Source organism: Amphiura filiformis, chromosome 13 (genome assembly GCF_039555335.1).
Source record: "Amphiura filiformis chromosome 13, Afil_fr2py, whole genome shotgun sequence".
Lineage (NCBI taxonomy): Eukaryota > Metazoa > Echinodermata > Ophiuroidea > Amphilepidida > Amphiuridae > Amphiura > Amphiura filiformis.
The window spans coordinates 39,047,469-39,068,073 of record NC_092640.1 but is presented as its reverse complement, the minus strand read 5'-3'; the positions used below and the strand labels follow the sequence as shown (position 1 = coordinate 39,068,073).

Genomic DNA, 20,605 nt, shown 5'->3' with positions numbered 1-20,605 from the left:
GGCCCTGACATTTTTGAGATCTTAAAAGGGGGGCCCGAAAAAATTTCGCGATGAATTTTTTTTCATCAGGCCCCCCTAACAAGTGTTTGTGAACGGTCCCTTATTTTAAAATATAAAACGTTTGTTAAACGAATTGCGCTCCCCCTCCCCCTGTCAAAAACATTGACCACTCCCTGAATGTGCAGGATTAAAGCGCCCACCGAATAATGAAAAGCGCCCAACTGGAAACACTTTTTTTTTTTGTATGTGCCGTTTTCAATATGACTTCCGGTGTTGCCCGTTATTTCCTTGTGAGATTGGGTTGATTTTGGGCGTGGTAGCTGCTTCAGCTGTGAACGATGTGATTGCTTCATTTGCTTGCTCTTCACTCGACTGAAAAGAACTGCCTGAATTTGCCTTTATTTTGGAAGTAAGTGAGGCAGGTTATTGACATAAATATTATGTCATCTTTTTCTTAAATATATGAGGATCATTATGATGCTCAAAGATTGTATTTGTAAAGTTCAGTTCAATGTTTTTAAGCTGATCAAATTTTAAGCTTACTTCAACAATGTTCAAGTTCAACTTACATGACTTACATGTAAAACAAATCAAAAGGGCATTTCGTGATCCATTGGTCACATTTTCTTTTTTAAATTTGAACACAGAACTCAATTTTAACTTTATCTGTCGTTTTCCCTGTAAAAAATTGAATAGAAAATGAAGGAAATACCGCTAGCGACCAATCACACGTAGTATACCTGATCTCATGTACCAATACCTTGACCTTGTGTATTGGTACATGATTCGGCGAGTATACTTTAGCAATAGCGAATAAGTGGTCGTTTTTACTCTGTTCAAAACGCCACATGTACACCAAATACACCCCCCGAAATGGTCTACTTTTAGCGTGCCTTAACTCCGAAACAGTTTAGTCAAAGTTAAAAATGCGATCCCCAACCCTTTGCTTACCTTGGACGAATTTGTAGTAATTCCGCTACATGGATCGAATCCATGGGTTCCTACAGTCACCCATGGAAAACAGTGTACTGAATAGCTGTACACCATGTCCATATTGGCCAAGGGATGGTTTGTTTACATGGCAATAATTCCTTCAGAATAGGCAATACAGATTCCAAACATATAAAACTTACCTTATATCAGTTTTAGTTGCCCCTAATAACTCCAAATTGACATGACAATTAATACAAAATCAAGGAAAACACGGTTTTGTTATTGCAAAATAACATGAAAACGAGAAAGGTTATATCTGGTCATTTGCAGTAGGCCACTTCAGGTAATCAATATTGGTCCTTGAATTGCGTACCTGAGTGACTTTTTGCTCATTGTAATGAGTGATAGTGTTGTAAACTTGATTGCATAACATTAAGAATAAGATTGCCAACTGACATCCTTTGTATTTGAGTTGTCTGATGATGGTATTAGAACTGTCATGGATGTAAACATTACACAAAATGTCAACAAAACATGCTACTGCAGAACTCTATGCCTGTATGTGTGTGTCTGAGGGCCGATCTGAGCTGAGGACTGATGACACACATTCGATGGGTGTAAATTTCCGCTAGCTCCGTGTTGAAAAATGTCTGGTACTTGCCCGGTACAAACATAGAAATGGCCACATTTGCTTCAGTCCTGGTATGAATATTTCTTCCGTAATCCAATGGTTCCAACGTGGGCATCACGATGAATCGTCGATGATAGTCTCCTACACAACCAGATTGTGTCGGCCTGACGCTCGTCGATCCTAATCGCTAAAGAGGGCGCAACACTAAATCACTCCGCATTTTATGTAACAATTGCTAATATAGTCCATAGTGTTCTATTTCCATCATGATGATAAACAAAGATGTAACAAACTGTCATCATCATGAAAAATTATTGGAAAAAAACACTTTATTGGCCAAGTAGGCGCCTTCAAAGTCTAGAAATGCGTCCAAAAATCCTCAAAAAGGCTCATAAATGGATTTTAAGGTTAATAGACATTGTTAATCTGCATGAAGCCGTTTTGCTGAATATTCAGTAGGCCTACGCAAAAAGATCGCAATTGTTACCTCTGGAACTAGGCCTACGCAAAAAGATCGCAATTGTTACCTCTGGAACGGGGGGGTATTTATACTTGAGACTCAGTAATAAATGATTCCAAAAGAAAATGGCAACACTGATAATCTAGAAAAGAAATTAATCTTGGTTCAAAGACGTGCTCAAATTGTCGTCTGTCACTAATGTTGTGAGTTTTGTAGAAAACTTTCGCATAGTGGCGGACAAGTCGAAATATTCGATTTTCGGCATTTCGGCACTGATCTTTAAAACATCATTTCTCTTGAACGGAATGTCGAGAGACATGAAATCTTCGGTGTTGAGCTTCAAATGTTCTCTAGTTTACTTAATGAGTAATAAATGTGGATTTTGAAAACTTTTAACACCTTATAAGAGGGCGCAACACTAAATCACTCCGCATTTTATGTAACAACGAAATTCGGCTAATATAGTCCATACATGTAGTGAATATGAGATTGTAGCGACCATATCTACCGACATGTTCACTTTAAATCACTCAAAATCGGCTCATATGAATTCGACAAGTGACTTCAATGATAACATGCAGATAAAAACTGGACAATTGATCTCAAAAGTAATTCTCTGTGGCGGATTAAGAGAAAACCCGATTTTGAAATGTGAGTGGTGAGTTTAGTATATTTTTAGCTCTTTTTTGCACCGAAAAAAAAAAAAAAAAGTCAATGGTCATCGATATATGCCGACAAAAGTTTTGGAATCTAGAGAAACAGAGCTTTAATTTGATACCAAATTTATTTTGCCAAGTATTGCAGGGACGCCAGAAATGGCGCTTGAAGTAGGCCGAAATCACACGTTATCCTATGGGGCGCTGAATTAGTGCTGCGCCCCCTTGTAACGGCCGTCATTATGAACGCGTTCCTTTTACATTCATCGCGTAAAATAAGAGACGCGCTTCACAAAATGTGTTCTATTTCCATCATGATGATAAACAAAGATAACAAAAAGTCATCCTCATGAAAAATTATTGGAAAAAAACACTTTATTGGCCAAGTAGGCGCCTTCAAAGTCTAGAAATGCGTCCAAAAATCCTCAAAAAGGCTCATATGGATTTTAAGGTTAATAGACATTGTTAATCTGCATGAAGCCGTTTTGCTGAATATTCAGTAGGCCTACGCAAAAAGATCGCAATTGGTACCACTGGAACGGGGGAATTTATACTTGAGACTCGGTAATAAATGATTTCCAAAAGAAAATGGCAACACTGATAATCTAGAAAAGAAATTAATCTTGGTTCAAAGACGTGCTCAAATTGTCGTCTGTCACTAATGTTGTGAGTTTTGTATAAACTTTCAGATATTGGAGGAAAAGTCGAAATATTCGATGTTCGGCATTTCGGCACTGATCTTTAAAACATCATTTCTCTTGAACGGAATGTCGCAGAGACATGAAATCTTCGGTGTTGAGCTTCAAATGTTCTCTAGTTTACTTAATGAGTAATAAATGTGGATTTTGAAAACTTTTAACACCTTGTAACGGCCGTCATTATGAACGCGTGCCTTTTACATTCTTCGCGTAAAATAAGAGACGCGCTTCACAAAATGTGTTCTATTTCCATCATGATGATAAACAAAGATAACAAAAAGTCATCTTCATGAAAAATTATTGGAAAAAAACACTTTATTGGCCAAGTAAAGTGAGGACAGCGTGAGCTCTTACCTGCGTAAAAGTCTGTTCGACAAAGGCGATTGTGAATAAGGATGATTGACAGCACCGTTCATTGGGCGGAGCCATTATATTACGGCATGACAGCAGACAGGTTGCGCTGTCCTCTGACCTTGACTGTTCGTCACGTAGACATACCGTGACCTGGGTACACGTACAAAGCTGGGGGGGTGCGACCGCGGCCGCCATTTTGACATGCGGTATCTACTCTTCAGAAAAATTACTTTTGTTGACGCTTTATATCAAACAATTTTCGATAACGGATTTCTACTAGGATTTCAATTTTTATTAATGAAGGTGCATGTAGTTTTGAGGAATAACACGGGATGTTTCGAGTTTTATTTCAACTGGTGGTGTAGGAAGGTGAGTGAATTCGTGAATGAGGCCGGGGATTGAGGTTTTGTTGTTTCAACGATCTGATAGTAGGATACGAAACGTAGGCTAAAAATGTCTAATGACGCCATGTTTACATGAAATCATTAGCTGCTGCGAGGTCAGTGTCGTTGAATCCGTTACCTAAATTCCTATCAGGATATTCTGATTTCACTTATTTATGATGTGTACGAAAATTCACCATATAAACTCAAAAGTATGAATGCAAGCTGTTATTGCTGACAATAGAAACATTGTTGCAAAGTCATTAAAAACAGGTATGTATTACAGACGTTCTTTGGCCGAAACGAGATACAGGCTAGTTAGGCAGTCTATCACACTAGCACGCAATGCGATGTCCAAATACGGCGGCCGCGGCCAGCGTCTACGTAAATTGTTCGAACGCGTTAAAACATGTCACGTAACACGGTCATTGTAGAGCGTACTTTTAGCTACGTCACAAGACGCGGTCATTATACTTTTTCAATGACCTCCATTTGCGTCGCGTATTTAAAAGTTATCTGTGATTGGATCGCACTTGTATATTAATGAGGACTATTGAGGTTATGAATGTAAATTACAGATTAAACTTACTTAGGGGTACTACACCCCTGCCCAAATTTGTTTATTTTTGCATTTTTCTTAAAAAATATAGCGATTGGGGACAAGTAAGATATGTATACTATAGGGGCAACGACTACAACTACTGCACTGTAAATTTTATTTCAGCACAGACAACAGTACTACAGTAGTGGGGTTACAGTCAAAAATGAGGGAAAACCAATATTTGATCAATAAATCAATAACTACTTGCTTTGAGTTGCTGAATTTTCAGTACAGTAGTTGTAGTCCTTGCCCCTATAATATACATATCTTACTTGTCGCCAATGTGCTATAATTTCTGAGAAAAATGCAAAAATACGCATAAAATTGGCCAGGGGTGTAGTACCCCCTTAATGGTGCTTAAATTGTTTATCATTCCTGCATGGGAAAGGGTGTGTATAAGATTATGTACTTCTCTATGTTTTTATTTTTCTACTGTGTCAAGTACATGTAAATACATGTAGATAAAAAAACTTTCAAACTTGTTTTTCATCACGGACGGACATGCTGTTCCAACTTATTATAAAATATTTATCTAATGTATGTTTGATCTATCAATATCACAGCACCAAACTTGAAAATGTAACATTAACTTGAAAATATAGCTATTTGAATTGAATTCTAATTGGCAATATCCGCTCTGTGACACATATTGCTCACACCCTCCGCAATGATGGCCCTCATGAATATGCGAGAATTCACAGCATACAAAACACAGGGACTTTGACTGGTTGCTAAATGATCTGTAGTAATCTGTACACATACCTGTCAAAACAGTCTTAAAACTAAGGGGAAAAAAAGTTTCATTGCGATATTGGACTCGTATCATCTTTGGATCAAATTGAATTTTTAATATTTTTTATTATTTTTCAAATTTTTTTTTTCAATTATTTTAAGTTCTGGAAAAATAACAGTGAGACACAACCATGTCACGCTACTCATCAGCAGACAGAGGCTGCAAGGTGTATGTTGGCGATCTACCCACAAAGGTGTGCAGACAAGACCTGGAAGATGCCTTCAATCCCTATGGTTACCTGAGGAGCGTGTGGGTGGCTAGAAACCCACCAGGTTTTGCATTTGTGGAGTTTGATGATGCGAGAGATGCAAAGGACGCAGTGAGAAAATTAGATGGAGCGTAAGTAGTTATAAGTACAAAAAAAAGAGTATTTGAAGACCTGCGCGCAAGAAGACCATAAGTCCACTTGGCCCCTCAACATGTATACACTAAAGTTACGTATAATTTCCTAGGGTTTTATAATGTTTAATACATATTCCAGGGTGAAAACATCATGAAAGGTTGTGAAAGATTTGTTTTGGCCCCTGAACATGTATAAAACATTACGAAACTATACGCAACTTTAGTGTATACATGTTGAGGGGCCAAGTGGATTTACAGTCTTCATTTTGTGATTCTAGCATCCTCTTTTTATGGTATGTTTGTTGACGAGATCTACCGGTACGTAAACATTCGCTTAATGGCGCTATGGGCTCCCTTGATAACTGGAATTTTAGACACAAACTAAAAGTGCCCTCCCACAAAAATCCCACCAGCAAATAAGCTAATAAGGGCACATACGCTTAATTCTTGTTGGGATTTTAAGAGGAGGGAGCCTTCTATTTGTATATGAAATTTACCCCAAGGCAAAGGAGCCCAGGTTCGCCATTAGGCGAACCTTTACGGTATATATATCCACAAAAAAAGTTTATTCCCAAACTTACAGTTGATCAAGTCTGATTTTGCGTAAACTTACGAGTTATGCGTGAAATTATAGTGCTAAGTATATATAGGCCACTGTAATTGTGTTCTGTTTAAAAAACAGAATACAAATTTGACAATAATTTGGTTTTAATTTAAAAAGCAAACACAAACATGTAGAGACTCGGAGAGAGGTCCGACGGGTCTTCCTACTCTTTTGAGAAAGGTGTGTTACAGTGAGGTTTTGGATCACGAAATGCCCCTTTAAATTAAAATTTTATTTGATGCTGCATTTAAAAGGCTCTAGATTATAGTCAGGTGATTTTCCGCTGCGTCAGGTGTCGTGTTTTCTGCTCAGACTTTCGGTTTCCGCTCAAGTTTATTAACTCCTATCAATGTTTTCTAGAGCGGAAGATCTAGAAGTTTAGTTGCTGCGGATTGTTTGTAATTGAGATTCTTAAATTTTGTCAAATTCTAGACGAATATGCGGAAGTGAAATAAAAGTAGAACTCGCCAGTGGACACCGTAGGGGAGGTGCCGGATACGGCAGACGCCCATCATATGACGGACGCAGCGAGAGCTGCTATGCATGTGGTGCCAGAGGACACTATGCCCGCGACTGTAGATATGGACGCAAACCTGGGGATGGATCACGTAACAACAGGTCATACAGAAGAAGGTATGTGATCCCATGGTGAGAGATCCTTGATGGTGTAAATATGAATTCACCTTTTCGGTAAATCCCATAACCCTTTGCGAGTACACCTGAGAATTCGTCATTTTACGTCACGCCGACTTGCAATGCGCAGTAACGACGCAGAACGGCGTGACGTAAAATGACGAGTTCTCAGGTGTACTCGCAAAGGGTTACGGGATTTACCGAAAAGGTGAATACCATATTCGACCTAATTAGTGCCCCGGGTGCTTTTGTCAGTTTTAAAAAAAATTGTAATCTGAAGTCAAAATCATCATAATCCTAAGCTGGAAAGCTTTTAGCCGTGGCGTAACTAGGGGGCAGGGGGGCAACATGCCCCCGGGCGCCACCCTTAGGGGGGTGCCAAATTGCCCAATTCAGCATCGATTCTGTGCCCCTCCAAGCGATGAAAGTCAAAGATTTCACATTTCAGCACAACCCTAGTTATGCCACTGGCTTTTAGATGGCAATATTATTTAAAAAATGGAATTTGGTCGTACGGGTGCATAGAAAAGAGGGCACTTATAGACAGATGTCACTAGAAAAAATCTGTAGAGGTGCTTATTAGGGGATGGCGCTGATGAGGTCAAATATGGTAGTAATTAATTTAGTAGTTCTTTTCCAAGAAGAATGTAAAGTGAAGTCAGAACTAAAGGATTAGGATTTAGCTGTGTTTCATTTGGCAAACAGGATAATAATTAGTATTGTTTTAGTCCCAAAAGATTGTTATGGAGATAATGAGGAATTGTTGTTAAGACAGGCTAGTGTTGCACTGGGCCCTTGATGTGATGTAAACCCACATGTCGTTTATCACATTGATCTAAACCCAGTGGCAGCGCCATGTGAGGGATAATTCCTCCCAATCAGAACTGTCAGCCCCCAGCAAAAACCTAAAATTACGAATTTCCTTTTTTTGCGGCAATTTTGCACACAATTTGTTAATTTTGCCCCCCCCCCTGAAATTCACTTTACCCCCCACCCATTCCCCTTGAATAAATCCCTAGTGCCACCACTGTCTAAAGTGAACCATGTGTGCACTGTAAGTATTCCTTTGTAAGCATAACTTGCAACAGCAAATTTAGGTAACAGATCTTCTTGAGGAATATTTGAATCCAATCTACTGTAAAAGTGGTCATTTTCGCATGTGTAATTTCTCACGCTTTGCCAATTTTGAACTACATTGTAGTGTTGTACATAGACTGCTGCCCTCAGTCGTCAACCGTCTGGATTGACGACTGAGAAAACTACGTGGAAAAAAAGTGACGGATTTTGCAACAGGATTCCTGTGGCATAGAGCATGCGCAGTTGTGTCGAAATTGACCTTTTGACCGAGTTTGTTGTTTTTAGAAGCTCAGAGCGCGATCTTGTCTCAGCGACGCGGTACACGGGCGCCGCTAGTCAGTCGCGCTACGGCAACGGCGCACAACCAAAGTCGCATTGAATAGTTTTCAGAAGTCCGTCATGATATGGCCTGTAAGATAATCAGTCGTCACTACGAAGCATACACAGTACATGCGAAGTGTAGACGGCTGATTGGAATTGGTCTAGTGTTGTACATTGCTTATTTTTAATTTCATGATTTTGAGTTTTCTTACATAGACCTGTAGTAAAAGAACATATTTGCATGTTTTTATTTTCGTGGTAGAGCTCTGTGTTACAGGCAAAAATTAATGTACCACGAAAATGTCCACTTTTACAGTATGAGATGTAAATTCTAATTGTGCATGCTTGTAAACTGGGCACAAAAATGTACTTGGCACAATTTGCGGCCAGTGCAGTATTCATGGTATTATTAGCACTGGTCTTTATGAACATTGGTTCAGTTATTCAAATATCATGTACTTTGTTGTGTTGTTACATTTATGCACTCATAAATACATGTATACTATGTCATTGCTTCTAATCTTTTCTTCATTCATTTATGTATGTCATATTACAGGGTATAATGGTTGAATTTTTTGTGTTAAATTCCTTTTCCCCCATTTATGAGATAGGGCCAACTCCCTATGCAGAAAAGGAGAGCACATGATAGACTATCAAACAGTTTACCAATTACAACAGTATTTTTTAATTTGTTATTCCAATTTTCCAGGGTCTTTGATTTTGGATAAAGGCATCGTAATGGTCCTCACCCTGGGCTTCTCCCTGCCAACATATCAGATCACTCACTTGGCTAACATGTGACCATCATGTGGTCATCATGTGATCTACATTGGTTTAGCATGTGGTTATCATTATGGTTCGACAGGGCTTGCATAGCTAGTTTCTTCCACCCTTCAGAAGTGGTCGCAAGGCGTCCGACACAAAATTCCAAAAAAAAATGGTCTTTTAAATCTGGTCACCTACCATCAGGCACATTTCAAAGTCAGGTTTCGTCCACCCTTCGTAGATGAGGGCGCAAGGTGCAAGAAGTGTGGCATTGGTCGCAAGGCGTCTGGTTCAAAATTCCAAAAGCTACTTAAAGGTTCGGCCACCATCTGGCACATGGGTCAAGGTTCGTCCGCCAGTCGGTGCAGAGAGCGCAAAGGTGTAAAGATAGTTTTCATGGTTTTCTTCTTGGTTTACATCCAACTAGCATTATTGGTGGAGGCACATACACCATCGGCACAAATTGTCCCGCCCGCCTCTCCCATCCATCCATGGTGGTTTATTAACATAATTGGTATTTCATAATGTACATGTATCACAAGGGTGAGTTGTGTGTTAGTTTCAGAAAAAATAGACAAAAACAAAATGTTAAAACAACCAGCCAAACTTTTGTACGAAATGTATTTTGTGAAAAACTAAACCCAAAATAGGTAGTAGCCGTTCTGCCAAGCATTCTGCATACATGTTGTAGTTAGTAGTCAACATTTTCACGATAAGGAGGAATATGATCAACCAAACTTGGGTTTGGGGGAAATTCTGTTTCCTTACACATGTTATGTATAATTGCTAATAAAGATCGGACATCAGATTATATATAACTACATGAAAATTATATACTATCTGCTGATTGGCTACAAAATGGCCATGATATATTAAGCCAATCAGTAACATGGTAAGAGTCCACTTTAATTGCTAAAGAGGATTGAGCTTAAATATTTAGAAGCTGTATTTTGATTGGTCACTCAGGCAGATAATTAACCAATGAGAAACGCAGTATGTGGGGTTAATTCTAAATGATGGTCTATTTTCCACTACCCAGCTCAGTTTTATCATTTGAATAGCATATCATAAAGAAACATTTGTATTACTCTACTGACGCGAGTATCCCACATTCGAGTAAAGTCCCACCCCCAAATTTTCGAAAAATTTCAGAATTTTTGTTTTTTAAGTTATTTATTGTTTCGGTTTTGTAGTGTCCCTTGACCTAGACCTAAATGCTAGGATCATTCATGGGTGACCTAAAAAAAAATTGAATTTGAATGCATTTTGATATCATTAATAGAGTATGACATGAAAACAAAGTATCAATTTTCATATTAAAAACACAAAACTTCGTGCAAAATTCAATTTTTTTTTTTTTGAAATTCGAGTATAGTCCCACCCCCCAATTTTGAAAGATGTTCACCCAAAAACGGGGTGGGACTATACTCGAGTCAGTACGGTAAATAACATTATTGTTAATGTACTTGATATAAAATCTGAAGGGAATTTCAAGGTAGAAATTTTTTAAAACATTCATGACTCACATCTGTAGTAGAAAATTTGAAGCCATTTTATGAATTTAGAAAATAATTGCGATATCACAAAAAACTTGTACTCCAGGTGACTTCAAGGGAATGGTAAGGATACGTCATATGATACTTATTGCATGTGATGTGTTTCACGAGAAAGGGGTCCAAATCAGGGGTAGCGCGAGCACAAAAAATCAACGGGTCCAATTTAATTTTTCTGGACCCTTTGGTACCTGCAAAACCAAAATTTAAGTGGTCCAATGAGAATTTAAGGAGTCCATCTGTCCGAAATTCTAAACTTTGGAACTTGTCAAACATTCCAGTGAAATTATTAGTGTCGTTGGCCTATGGTGATTTGGAAGATTTACTGATCTTTTTATTTTTTACTTTAATTTTTTTTTTTTGATCGACAATGCTTATACCTCCGTGCATCGTAGAACTACGGAGTCCATACAGTTTTTATCAGACCCTTTGGTCACTTTCAACTTGTGATTTAAGGAGTCCAAAATGGCCAAAAAAAAAATAAGAGTCCCTGGATAATCTGTGTCATAATATTGTTTTTTGATAACAATTATTTGATGGAAAAAAAATGAGAAATGTGTCCGTTCACAACTGGATCAGTATCTGGCACTGAGGTGCTGTATCACATTATCTTTGCTGCGCATGCATAATTACACAGTGAGGTAATTAAATTAGATTTTTACTGGACCCCTCTGTCGTGAAACATACCATTTATCAAAATGAGCTGGTGAGTAATACCTTTCTCTTTTGTTTAATTTGTGCATTTTCCTACAGCAGGTCTAGAAGCCGAAGCCGATCTCGCTCTCGATCACCAAGAAGACGATTTAGTCGCAGCATAAGCAGAAGTCGCAGGTTTGTATTTTAACATGTTCTAAATTTGATATTCTGGATGGGAATTGAATTTTAAAAAGGTCAAGATTTGTTGGGATGTGACGCGATAGACAACCTCATCCCTCATTTTTCTTCCTGAAACTGAGATTTTGGTATCAGAAGAAAGCTCATATTTTTCTTATTACCCCAGTAAAATGTAATGCCCTTGTATATTTTTCGTTTAGATGATGTGAACAAAAACTTGGTGAACGATGGTAACCACACCGGAAGTATGTACTGTACTATGTCTTAAAATGTCATGAAAGAAAAATGAAAAAATATAAAAGTTGAAATTTGAAATTTTTTGAAAATTTTTTTGAAAAATAATGAAAAACAGTGTCATTCGGTAGGAGATCATCAGAAATTTGTCAAAAATACTTGAAAATAGTGGGTCTTTTGGTGACAAGAAAACAACAAAGGGGTCATTGGGTGAGAGGGAGTTCAGTAAAACAAAAAGAAGGTCATTGGGTGAGAGGGAGTTGAAAAATGGGGTCAATCAATCAATCAATCAATCAATCTTTATTTTCATCAATCTCATTACAAACATTATAGCATTATTATATACAATTATTGTGTATTAACAAGATTTGATGAAGGTAGGTACATCACAAAGCCGAGGCCTGATAACGATGTACCACCTTTTAATTAACAAATAATTATAATTTAATCAAAACAACGAATATACACATAAACATAAATAAATAAACAAAGAACCCATCTTAATTTACCATAATACAATTTTAAGTAAACAAATATTTTAGCAGTAGTATAGTATCAAGTAGTATAGTGAATAACATAGAGTCAGCACAATATGAATTATAAGAACCCATCTTAATTTACCGTAATACAATTTCAAGCAAACAAATATTTTAGTAGTAGTATAGTATCAAGTAGTATAGTGAATAACATAGAGTCAGCACAATATGAATTATAAGAACCCATTTTAATTTACCATAATACAATGTTAAGTAGGCAAATATTATAGCAGTAGTGTAGTATCAAATAGTATAGTGAATAACATAGATTCAGCACAATATGAATTGTGACATTATTTGTTATCTTTTAGATACCTTAACATACTATTTTTGAATTCATTTACCAGTTTAGCTTCTTTAATTTCACTTGGCAAACTATTCCACAGCCTAGGACCAAGTGTTAAAACATCAGTGACTTTATGGATGTCAGTTCGATAATTCTCTTTCTTTCTGGTATTATAATTGTGAATAGACTTCATGTTTATGAACAAGTTGTCAAATGAACTTGGTAATAGACCCTTATGATATTTGTACATAAATATACCCAGTTCTTTATTATACAGTTGGCATATATTAAGTAAATTGTACTTTTCGAACAATGGTTTGGTGTGGCAAAGATACAAACTATTATTTATAATTCTTACTGCTCTTTTCTGGAGCTTCACAAGCTTCAATGTGGCCGCACATCCCATCATTCACTTTTAGTGAGCCCCCCCCTCCAGGTTGTCTTCTAGGAGTTAAAAAAAGGGTTCAATCGTAGCGCCATTGTGGAACATTTTTGAAGATTGCACAGAATTTTTAAAAAATATATATGTTTTAAATGTACCCATATTCAAATTTAGAATTTTTAGCTAGAACACCTGGTCTTGCCTGCGTTATTCACCCCTTGCCACGCCCCGGTCATTCGAGGGAAATCAGTCACTTCCCCCCGCACCTGACACTCCTAATCAGCCTCCCTTCGGGGGAACTGAACAACCTCCCCCCCCCCCCCGCCACTGCCGTGCATGGTTCCGCCATATTGGGTAGAGCCTCAAACTGGTAACAGACGTGAAAGAAAGAATTACGTCACTTTACACAATATATGACTGGTTCAATTCCCATTCATGCATGCTGCCAGATCGAGGCTCTACCTTCAAACTTGATGACCATGCAAGAACTGAATATGATTCGATAGATACACAGTAGATACATGTATATCGATTCCAACAATAATTGTTGTTTCATTTTCTGTTTGCTTTACATTGCAGCCCATCACCCAAGAATTAAAGAAGATACTACATCAGAATTTTAACTTGTAATTTACTTGTGTGTACATTGTAAGCTCTTTGTTAACAAATTTTATGGAAATACTGTGATTAATAGGCCATCTTAATTTAAAAGGGCATTTCGTGATCCACAGCCTCATCCCCTCACTTTTCTCAAAAAAAGTTGACATTTTTATATCACTGGAAACCTCTGGCTACATAATGTTTATGTACAAAAAATTTCTTGCAGATTACGGTAATTCGTTTAGCAAAGATATCGTGAAATTTTAATTTCGTTCTGGTATACCAGAACGAAATTACAACGCATTTTCTATGGAGCAGTGTAATACAATCATGCATAACTCGAAAACGCAAAATTGGAATCAACTGAAATTTTGGGAATAAGCTTTTTTCGTGCATATCTACTGAAAAATGTCATAAAAGGAGGATGCTAGTATCACGAAATACTCCTTTAATATTATTGTTTGTCTCAAAGCCCTTCCTAAGTTGAAAACCTAATGAGGAATTCAGGTTTTTTTAGACTTTATTTTTAACTTCATTTTTTTTTTATCAGTGGACAACCTTTTTGACTTGACTGGATTAATTGTCTCAAAGCGCTAACTAAACTAATGAGGAATGCTCCCTGTGTTTTTTTAGGTTTTATTTTTACTTTTTTTTTTATCTGTGGGCGAAGTTTTTTGACAAGAATAGACCACCCTTCTTATCTCAATGAAGTTTCACTGTGGTCAAGATGAAAAATTTTATTGAGATTTACGATTTAGGCTATTTTGACGTCTGATGATGTCAGTTTTTTGTGTGGTGAATTTGAAAAAAACCAGGAAAAAATGAAATTGATTCAATTCAGCGGGAATAACACGCAAAAAGCGGGTGATTTTACAAATGCGCACATAGGCTTTGAGTCTGAGACAAAGTGTTAAAAATTAAGACGGCCTAAAAAGAGGTAGTTGATGTAAACAAATAATATATTAAACTAAAATGTGATGTGATCAAGCAAAATGAGCCGCATGTCGGTGATATTGATTTTGAGGTATAGCCAATAACTTGTATTTTATTGTTCCAAGCAACAGAAAATGGCCATATCTCTGGAACCGGAAGTCTCATTATGATGGGATTTTCAGCCAAATAAAGCTCTGACTGAGAATGACTCTCCCCATGTAAAGAAATTGAAAACTGAATTTTGATTTTTGATTCACACTAAACTCATTCAGCTTGATCGCATCACAGATATCATAAATCTTAAGAGACATTTGTCGAGAGTGTACCCCGGGTGTGTACGCTAGGGTTCTAGTGTACGCAGCCATCTGCAAGTTTTTGACCTATTGCATTGTATGTGTATAATAGGGTTTGTTTTGAGTCATGCTTGACCGTGTTGTGCATTTCATCGCACATATGCCACCCATTTGCGATCACATAACATACCGAAACTCTGACGATTTGTGATACCGATGTAGTAGTAATGGTCTATTCTGTTTGAAATCCATACACCCCCTGGATTTTTTTTTAATCAGCTGCATCTCTTCATGAGATAATCATGTTTGTTAAATGGTACTCAAAGAATAATTATGACGTCCCATGTCAAAACCAGACACTTTTGGGCAGGTTATCAATTTTGAGGTTTTTACATATCTTAAATATAGAGATATTTTGCTCCACAACGCCATTTTCCCCAATGAAATCGAACATTCCTAAGCGAAGATATTGAGTTTGTAAGTTATGGTATTATAAAATTGGAAATTTAGATATCGGTCTTTAAAAATATTATTGACAATGTTGAAAGTAGGAATTACCTTGGAAAATGTCTCAAAAAATACAAGATGCTAGTTATATATTCTGATCTGAAACTATCAGACAATATTTTAAGCATTAATAACATCACAAATTCGCAACAGACCAAAATTGTGAAAAAAATCACCTCCTGGCAGATTTTCGGCTATTTGTCCATTAACGATCCTGCCCAAAAGTGTCTGGTTTTGACATGGGACGTCACAAATGATGAACATAGTCGTAGTATGTTAGACTTGATATGATAATGAAACCCGAGGTACACTTTTGATTTGGGAATAACTGGTTTTTGGGGGTTTTTTTTGTACAAGTATGTATTATGTTTGTGTTTTGTTCTTTATACGGGATGTGGTGTAGTTAGTCTGTGCGTAAATGGACCATTCAGGCTTTGCCGTTTGAAATTTGAAGGGGAGCGTCAATCGCTATCCTTGAGTGCTACAGGAGAACACTAGGAGAGCATTTTTACTGTACTGTAAATATGTGGTTATTATTGTTACACCAAAGATAGGCAAGCAATAAAAAGCTCTCCTCAGCTTTATTTGAGGGGAGTGATGGGGAGCAATCACTCTAGCTCTCCTCAAATGGCAAAGCCAGGCCATCTATGAAGAGGGATATGTTAATGTTTGAATATTCTATGTCGATAATGTAATGGTATTGATCCATTTCAGCCCAAATGTGTCGCTGATTATTGTAAAAAATGTCATTTGAATAACTAACTTGAAAGTCTTTGCATCATAATTTTCTTTAAAAAAATGTTTTGAATATCGATCAAATTTTGTATGTAGGTCAAATAATTAATTCATTTCGGTGTATTTGGTCAATTTTGCTATTTAGCAACAACGAAAAACAAACCTCCCTACCTCCTCACTTTTAGAAAAAGGTTGGGCATGTGAAACACATTTTTATTTTATGTGGCTTTAGATCCATAAAATATTGTAGAGTTGTGATGTGATCAAGCAAAATGAGTCGGAAGTCAGATACTAGTATATTGATTTTTAGATATAGCCAAACAAAGACAATAATTTATTTTGTTGCATATTGGTTTGGAAACATACTGTTCATATCTTTGGTATTAAATGTTCAATTTCAACAGGGTTTTCTGCAAAATGTAGCTTTGCAAATGCTCTATACAATCATGTAGAAAATTGAATATGCCTGACTTTTTTTTGCAGATTTTGCTTGATCAGACCACATAATGCCCGATAATCCTCATTGTCTTTATTGTTTGATGTTCTGTGTGGGTAGTTAACGCAGCAATGTTTTTAAAGTGTTAAAATATGTTATGGTTTGGAACGTTTTAGTAATAACATTGAAATGTCTGGTTATAAGATGAAGGTCAAGAAGTCATTTTTAAAACATTTTTGTATGAAAAAGCACTAAAACGTCATTTAATTAATTAAAATGTTGTCAAAATGTTATTGTAAAATATTCGGCAAACATTTTCGGAAAATATTATGCCAACACTTACGTTAAAATGTTTTACATTAAGTTTGTAAAAATGTTTTCTGAATGTTATCAAAACATTTCAAGCTATTGCCAACTGAAGTGAGAGAAATCCTTTCCAATTGAAAAAAAATGATTTAGATTAATTATAAAAAAAAGTTTGAAATGTCATTCTATCCATATGCAACGCATGCCATTTGTACTTGTCAGTACATCGGTAGTAACAGTTGATTGGATGGTGAAATTGGTCAGTCCAAAAATCTGTTTCAATTTAGTTAGATCTTTTGATTCTTATCGTCACCTGTTTGAAGATTGAAATATTTCAATCAGTCAATTTCAGAGAGTATAATTGAAATTCAGAAACAATGCACAAACTAACACAATATCAAGGACCAAAAGATTAAGCTGATTAACAATGTAACTATACTGATATGTACTATAGACCATTTCTATAATTGACTCTTTACTGCCGTTGGTGGGGTGAACATCAATATCACATGAAATTTAAAATCTTGTACAGTGGGAAATTAGCCAATCGTGAAATTTAAGCCCCCGCGAAAATATTCCAATATACAGTAAGAATGAAAGAACAAAAAGGGCAAATCAACTTGTGAAATACATGACTCCTGTCACTCCTCAGGCGTTCTGATTTTTTTTTTCATGGTTTAGTAAACCAGAGCTACGAATCAATAAGCATTATAAGTGCACGCATAATGAAATTATCGCCAATGATTAATTAGCAGTCATTGTTTGTGATTTCTCAAGTTTGTTTACCCTTCCTGTCCTCACTTTTGTTAATCACATGATATCAATGTTCACCCCATCAATGGCAGGAAAGTGCCAATCATAGGAATGGTCTATAGCAATGATTATTTTCTTGTTGCACAATACACAATGTAGAAACAACCCACATTATTGGACAGAAGTCAGTCGTTTCTCATTTATATGACAAACTAAACGGTAATATATAGCGTAAGCAATAGATTACATAATTATGCCAGTAACATGGATGTATTATTTATGATAATAGTTACAGTGGAAACTCATTATAACGAAGTTGTCAGGGACAGAGAAATTAGTTCTTTATATCCAAATTTGGTCGATCATTCATGTAATTATTTCGTGTAATCTAATCCTAACTCTAACCCTAATCCTAACCCTAATCCTAATCATAACCCTAATCCAGTGGCGTAGATTTCTTTTTGACATTGGGGGGATGGTGTTGAAAAAAATTCTTGAAGAATAGTGAATCCAGCACCTTTTGGCGACAGAAAAAGTTGATGTTACAAATGCGCGCAAAGCGCGGGAAAAATTTTGCTATTTTGAAGCTAAACTGATGAAATATGGTGCAAAAGTTGAATAAATGCGCGAAAATTTGCACTTTTGGGGCTAAAATGGGCAAATGTGAGATAAATTTGGTCAGAAACCTATATTCAGGCGTCAACATTGGGGGGATGATTGTATGGAGCATCCCCCCTGGCAAAATATTGGGGGGGATAAATCCCCCCCGGGATCTACGCCTATGCCCTAATCCTAACCCTAACTCTAACCCTAACCCTAATTTCGTGTAAAATTACATGAAGGAATAACCCCAAATTTCGTTATATCAGGGTTGTAAAAACAATAAATAACAAAAGAATTTTGTATCTTGGTTCTGGAAAAATACTTCTTTATAACAGGGTTTTTCTTGTATCAGATTTCGTTATAATGACGTTTTACTGTATAATAATTTTGAAATGTTGGAAGTTGGAGATACTGATAATAAAATATAAAACAATTTCCGTGGATGTGAATAATAATTGCTTCATTCTGTTGTGAATAAGGGAACAAACAATATGTTTGATGATGTCTTCTGAATGAAAGTCCTCTTTATGCTCACATCTTGCAATCTACTGAAGTTTGCTTCATACCCGCACCTTGCTATAGCTATACCCCCACTTTACTCGGGGCTGTCAACTCTCACGCATTGGCCGTGAGTCTCACGCATTGGGTCACTTTCTCACGGTCTCACGCCAAGGTAGTATAATCTCACGACTAGGTAGTAAATCTCACGCAAAGAGCTGGAAAATGAGTAAAATCTCACGCATCGTCATGAATAATTTGTTGCTCCTACCCCCCACCCGCTTTTCACATTCTTGAGCGCCGTGGCTCAAATAATCATGGTTCAAAATTAACATTGGAGTTCGCAAATCCCGGTACGCCTCCGTCTCACGTCAAGCAATTCCAAAAAGTTGATAGCCTTGCTTTACTATCTACTGAAGATAGCTTTAAACCCACACTTTCCTATCTACTGAAGATAGCTTTATACCCACACCTTGCTATCTACTGAAGATAGCTTTATACCTACACCTTGCTATCTACTGAAGATAGCTTTATACCTACACCTTGCTATCTACTGAAGATAGCTTTATACCTACACCTTGCTATCTACCTTTATAACTACACCTTGCTATCTACTGAAGATAGCTTTATACCTACACCTTGCTATCTACTGAAGAAGATAGCTTTATACCTACACCTTGCTATCTACTGAAGATAGCTTTATACCTACACCTTGCTATCTACTGAAGATAGCTTTATACCCACACCTTGCTATCTACTGAAGATAGCTTTATACCTACACCTTGCTATCTACTGAAGATAGCTTTACCTACACCTTGCTATCTACTGAAGATAGCTTTATACCCACACCTTGCTATCTACTGAAGATAGCTTTATACATACACCTTGCTATCTACTGAAGATAGCTTTATACCTACACCTTGCTATCTACTGAAGATAGCTTTATACCTACACCTTGCTATCTACTGAAGATAGCTTTATACCTACACCTTGCTATCTACTGAAGATAGCTTTATACCTACACCTTGCTATCTACTGAAGATAGCTTTATACCCACACCTTGCTATCTACTGAAGATAGCTTTATACCCACACCTTGCTATCTACTGAAGATATAGCTTTATGACCTACACCTTGCTATCTACTGAAGATAGCTTTATACCCACACCTTGCTATCTACTGAAGATAGCTTTATACCTACACCTTGCTATCTACTGGGGATCTACTGAAGATAGCTGGTGCACCAGAACGAAATTACAACGCATTGTCTATGGATCAGTATAGGCCCTAATACACATAGCCTAATTATGCATAACTCGCGAACGCAAAATCGGAATCAACTGAAATTTTGGGAATATGTTTTTTTCGTGGATATCTAATGAAAAATGACATAAATAGAGGATGCTAGGATCACGAAATACTAACTTAGAAATTGGAAGCAGCTGTGGTTTAAAAACTCAGTAGGGGAAGGTGGGGCATAACGGACCCCCGCGGGGCCCCGGGGCAAACCGGACCCATAGGGAAAAATAGGCCTTGGCAATAGGCCTACTGCCGTCTATGCAAATTATATTGAGGAACACAAGTATGGCCACGCAGATTTACAACAAAAAATTGATCTGAAACAAACTACTGACATCCGAGCAAGATCGAGTCAAAAAAATTACAACCTGTCTGACGTAAGATATGTAGATGTTTAATGCGCTGAAATTTTTTAAATATCGGATTCCCAAATAATTGTGTATATTGTAAACACTGAGGTACTAGCTTTGAGCTGTAGGCCTATGTACTGCATGGCCTATATGCTACAATGTATTATGCATGCAACCTATTCCTAAAAAATCGGGTATGGGGCAAAACGGAACCCCT

At 37.0% G+C, this 20,605-nt stretch overlaps 1 protein-coding gene across 4 annotated transcripts; it reads left to right on the top strand.

Annotated features, from left to right (window-relative positions):
* The first annotated feature begins 305 nt into the window (after nt 1-305).
* LOC140168324 (RNA-binding protein 1-like) lies at nt 306-18,679 on the top strand. Of its 4 annotated transcripts, XR_011861193.1 has the most exons (6): nt 306-409; nt 5,611-5,848; nt 6,888-7,088; nt 9,196-9,794; nt 11,558-11,635; nt 13,656-18,679. XR_011861193.1 is itself a non-coding variant. In XM_072191689.1 (5 exons), the coding sequence occupies exons 2-5, from the start codon at nt 5,640-5,642 to the stop codon at nt 13,672-13,674; spliced, it is 504 nt and encodes a 167-aa protein (XP_072047790.1). In that variant the 5' UTR covers nt 306-409; nt 5,611-5,639; the 3' UTR covers nt 13,675-18,679. The 4 variants fall into 4 exon arrangements, 2 of the variants coding, with proteins under 2 accessions (XP_072047790.1, XP_072047789.1); XR_011861194.1 differs by lacking the exon at nt 13,656-18,679 and having other exon boundaries at nt 11,561-11,635; XM_072191689.1 differs by lacking the exon at nt 9,196-9,794 and having other exon boundaries at nt 11,561-11,635.
* The last annotated feature ends 1,926 nt before the right edge of the window (nt 18,680-20,605 follow it).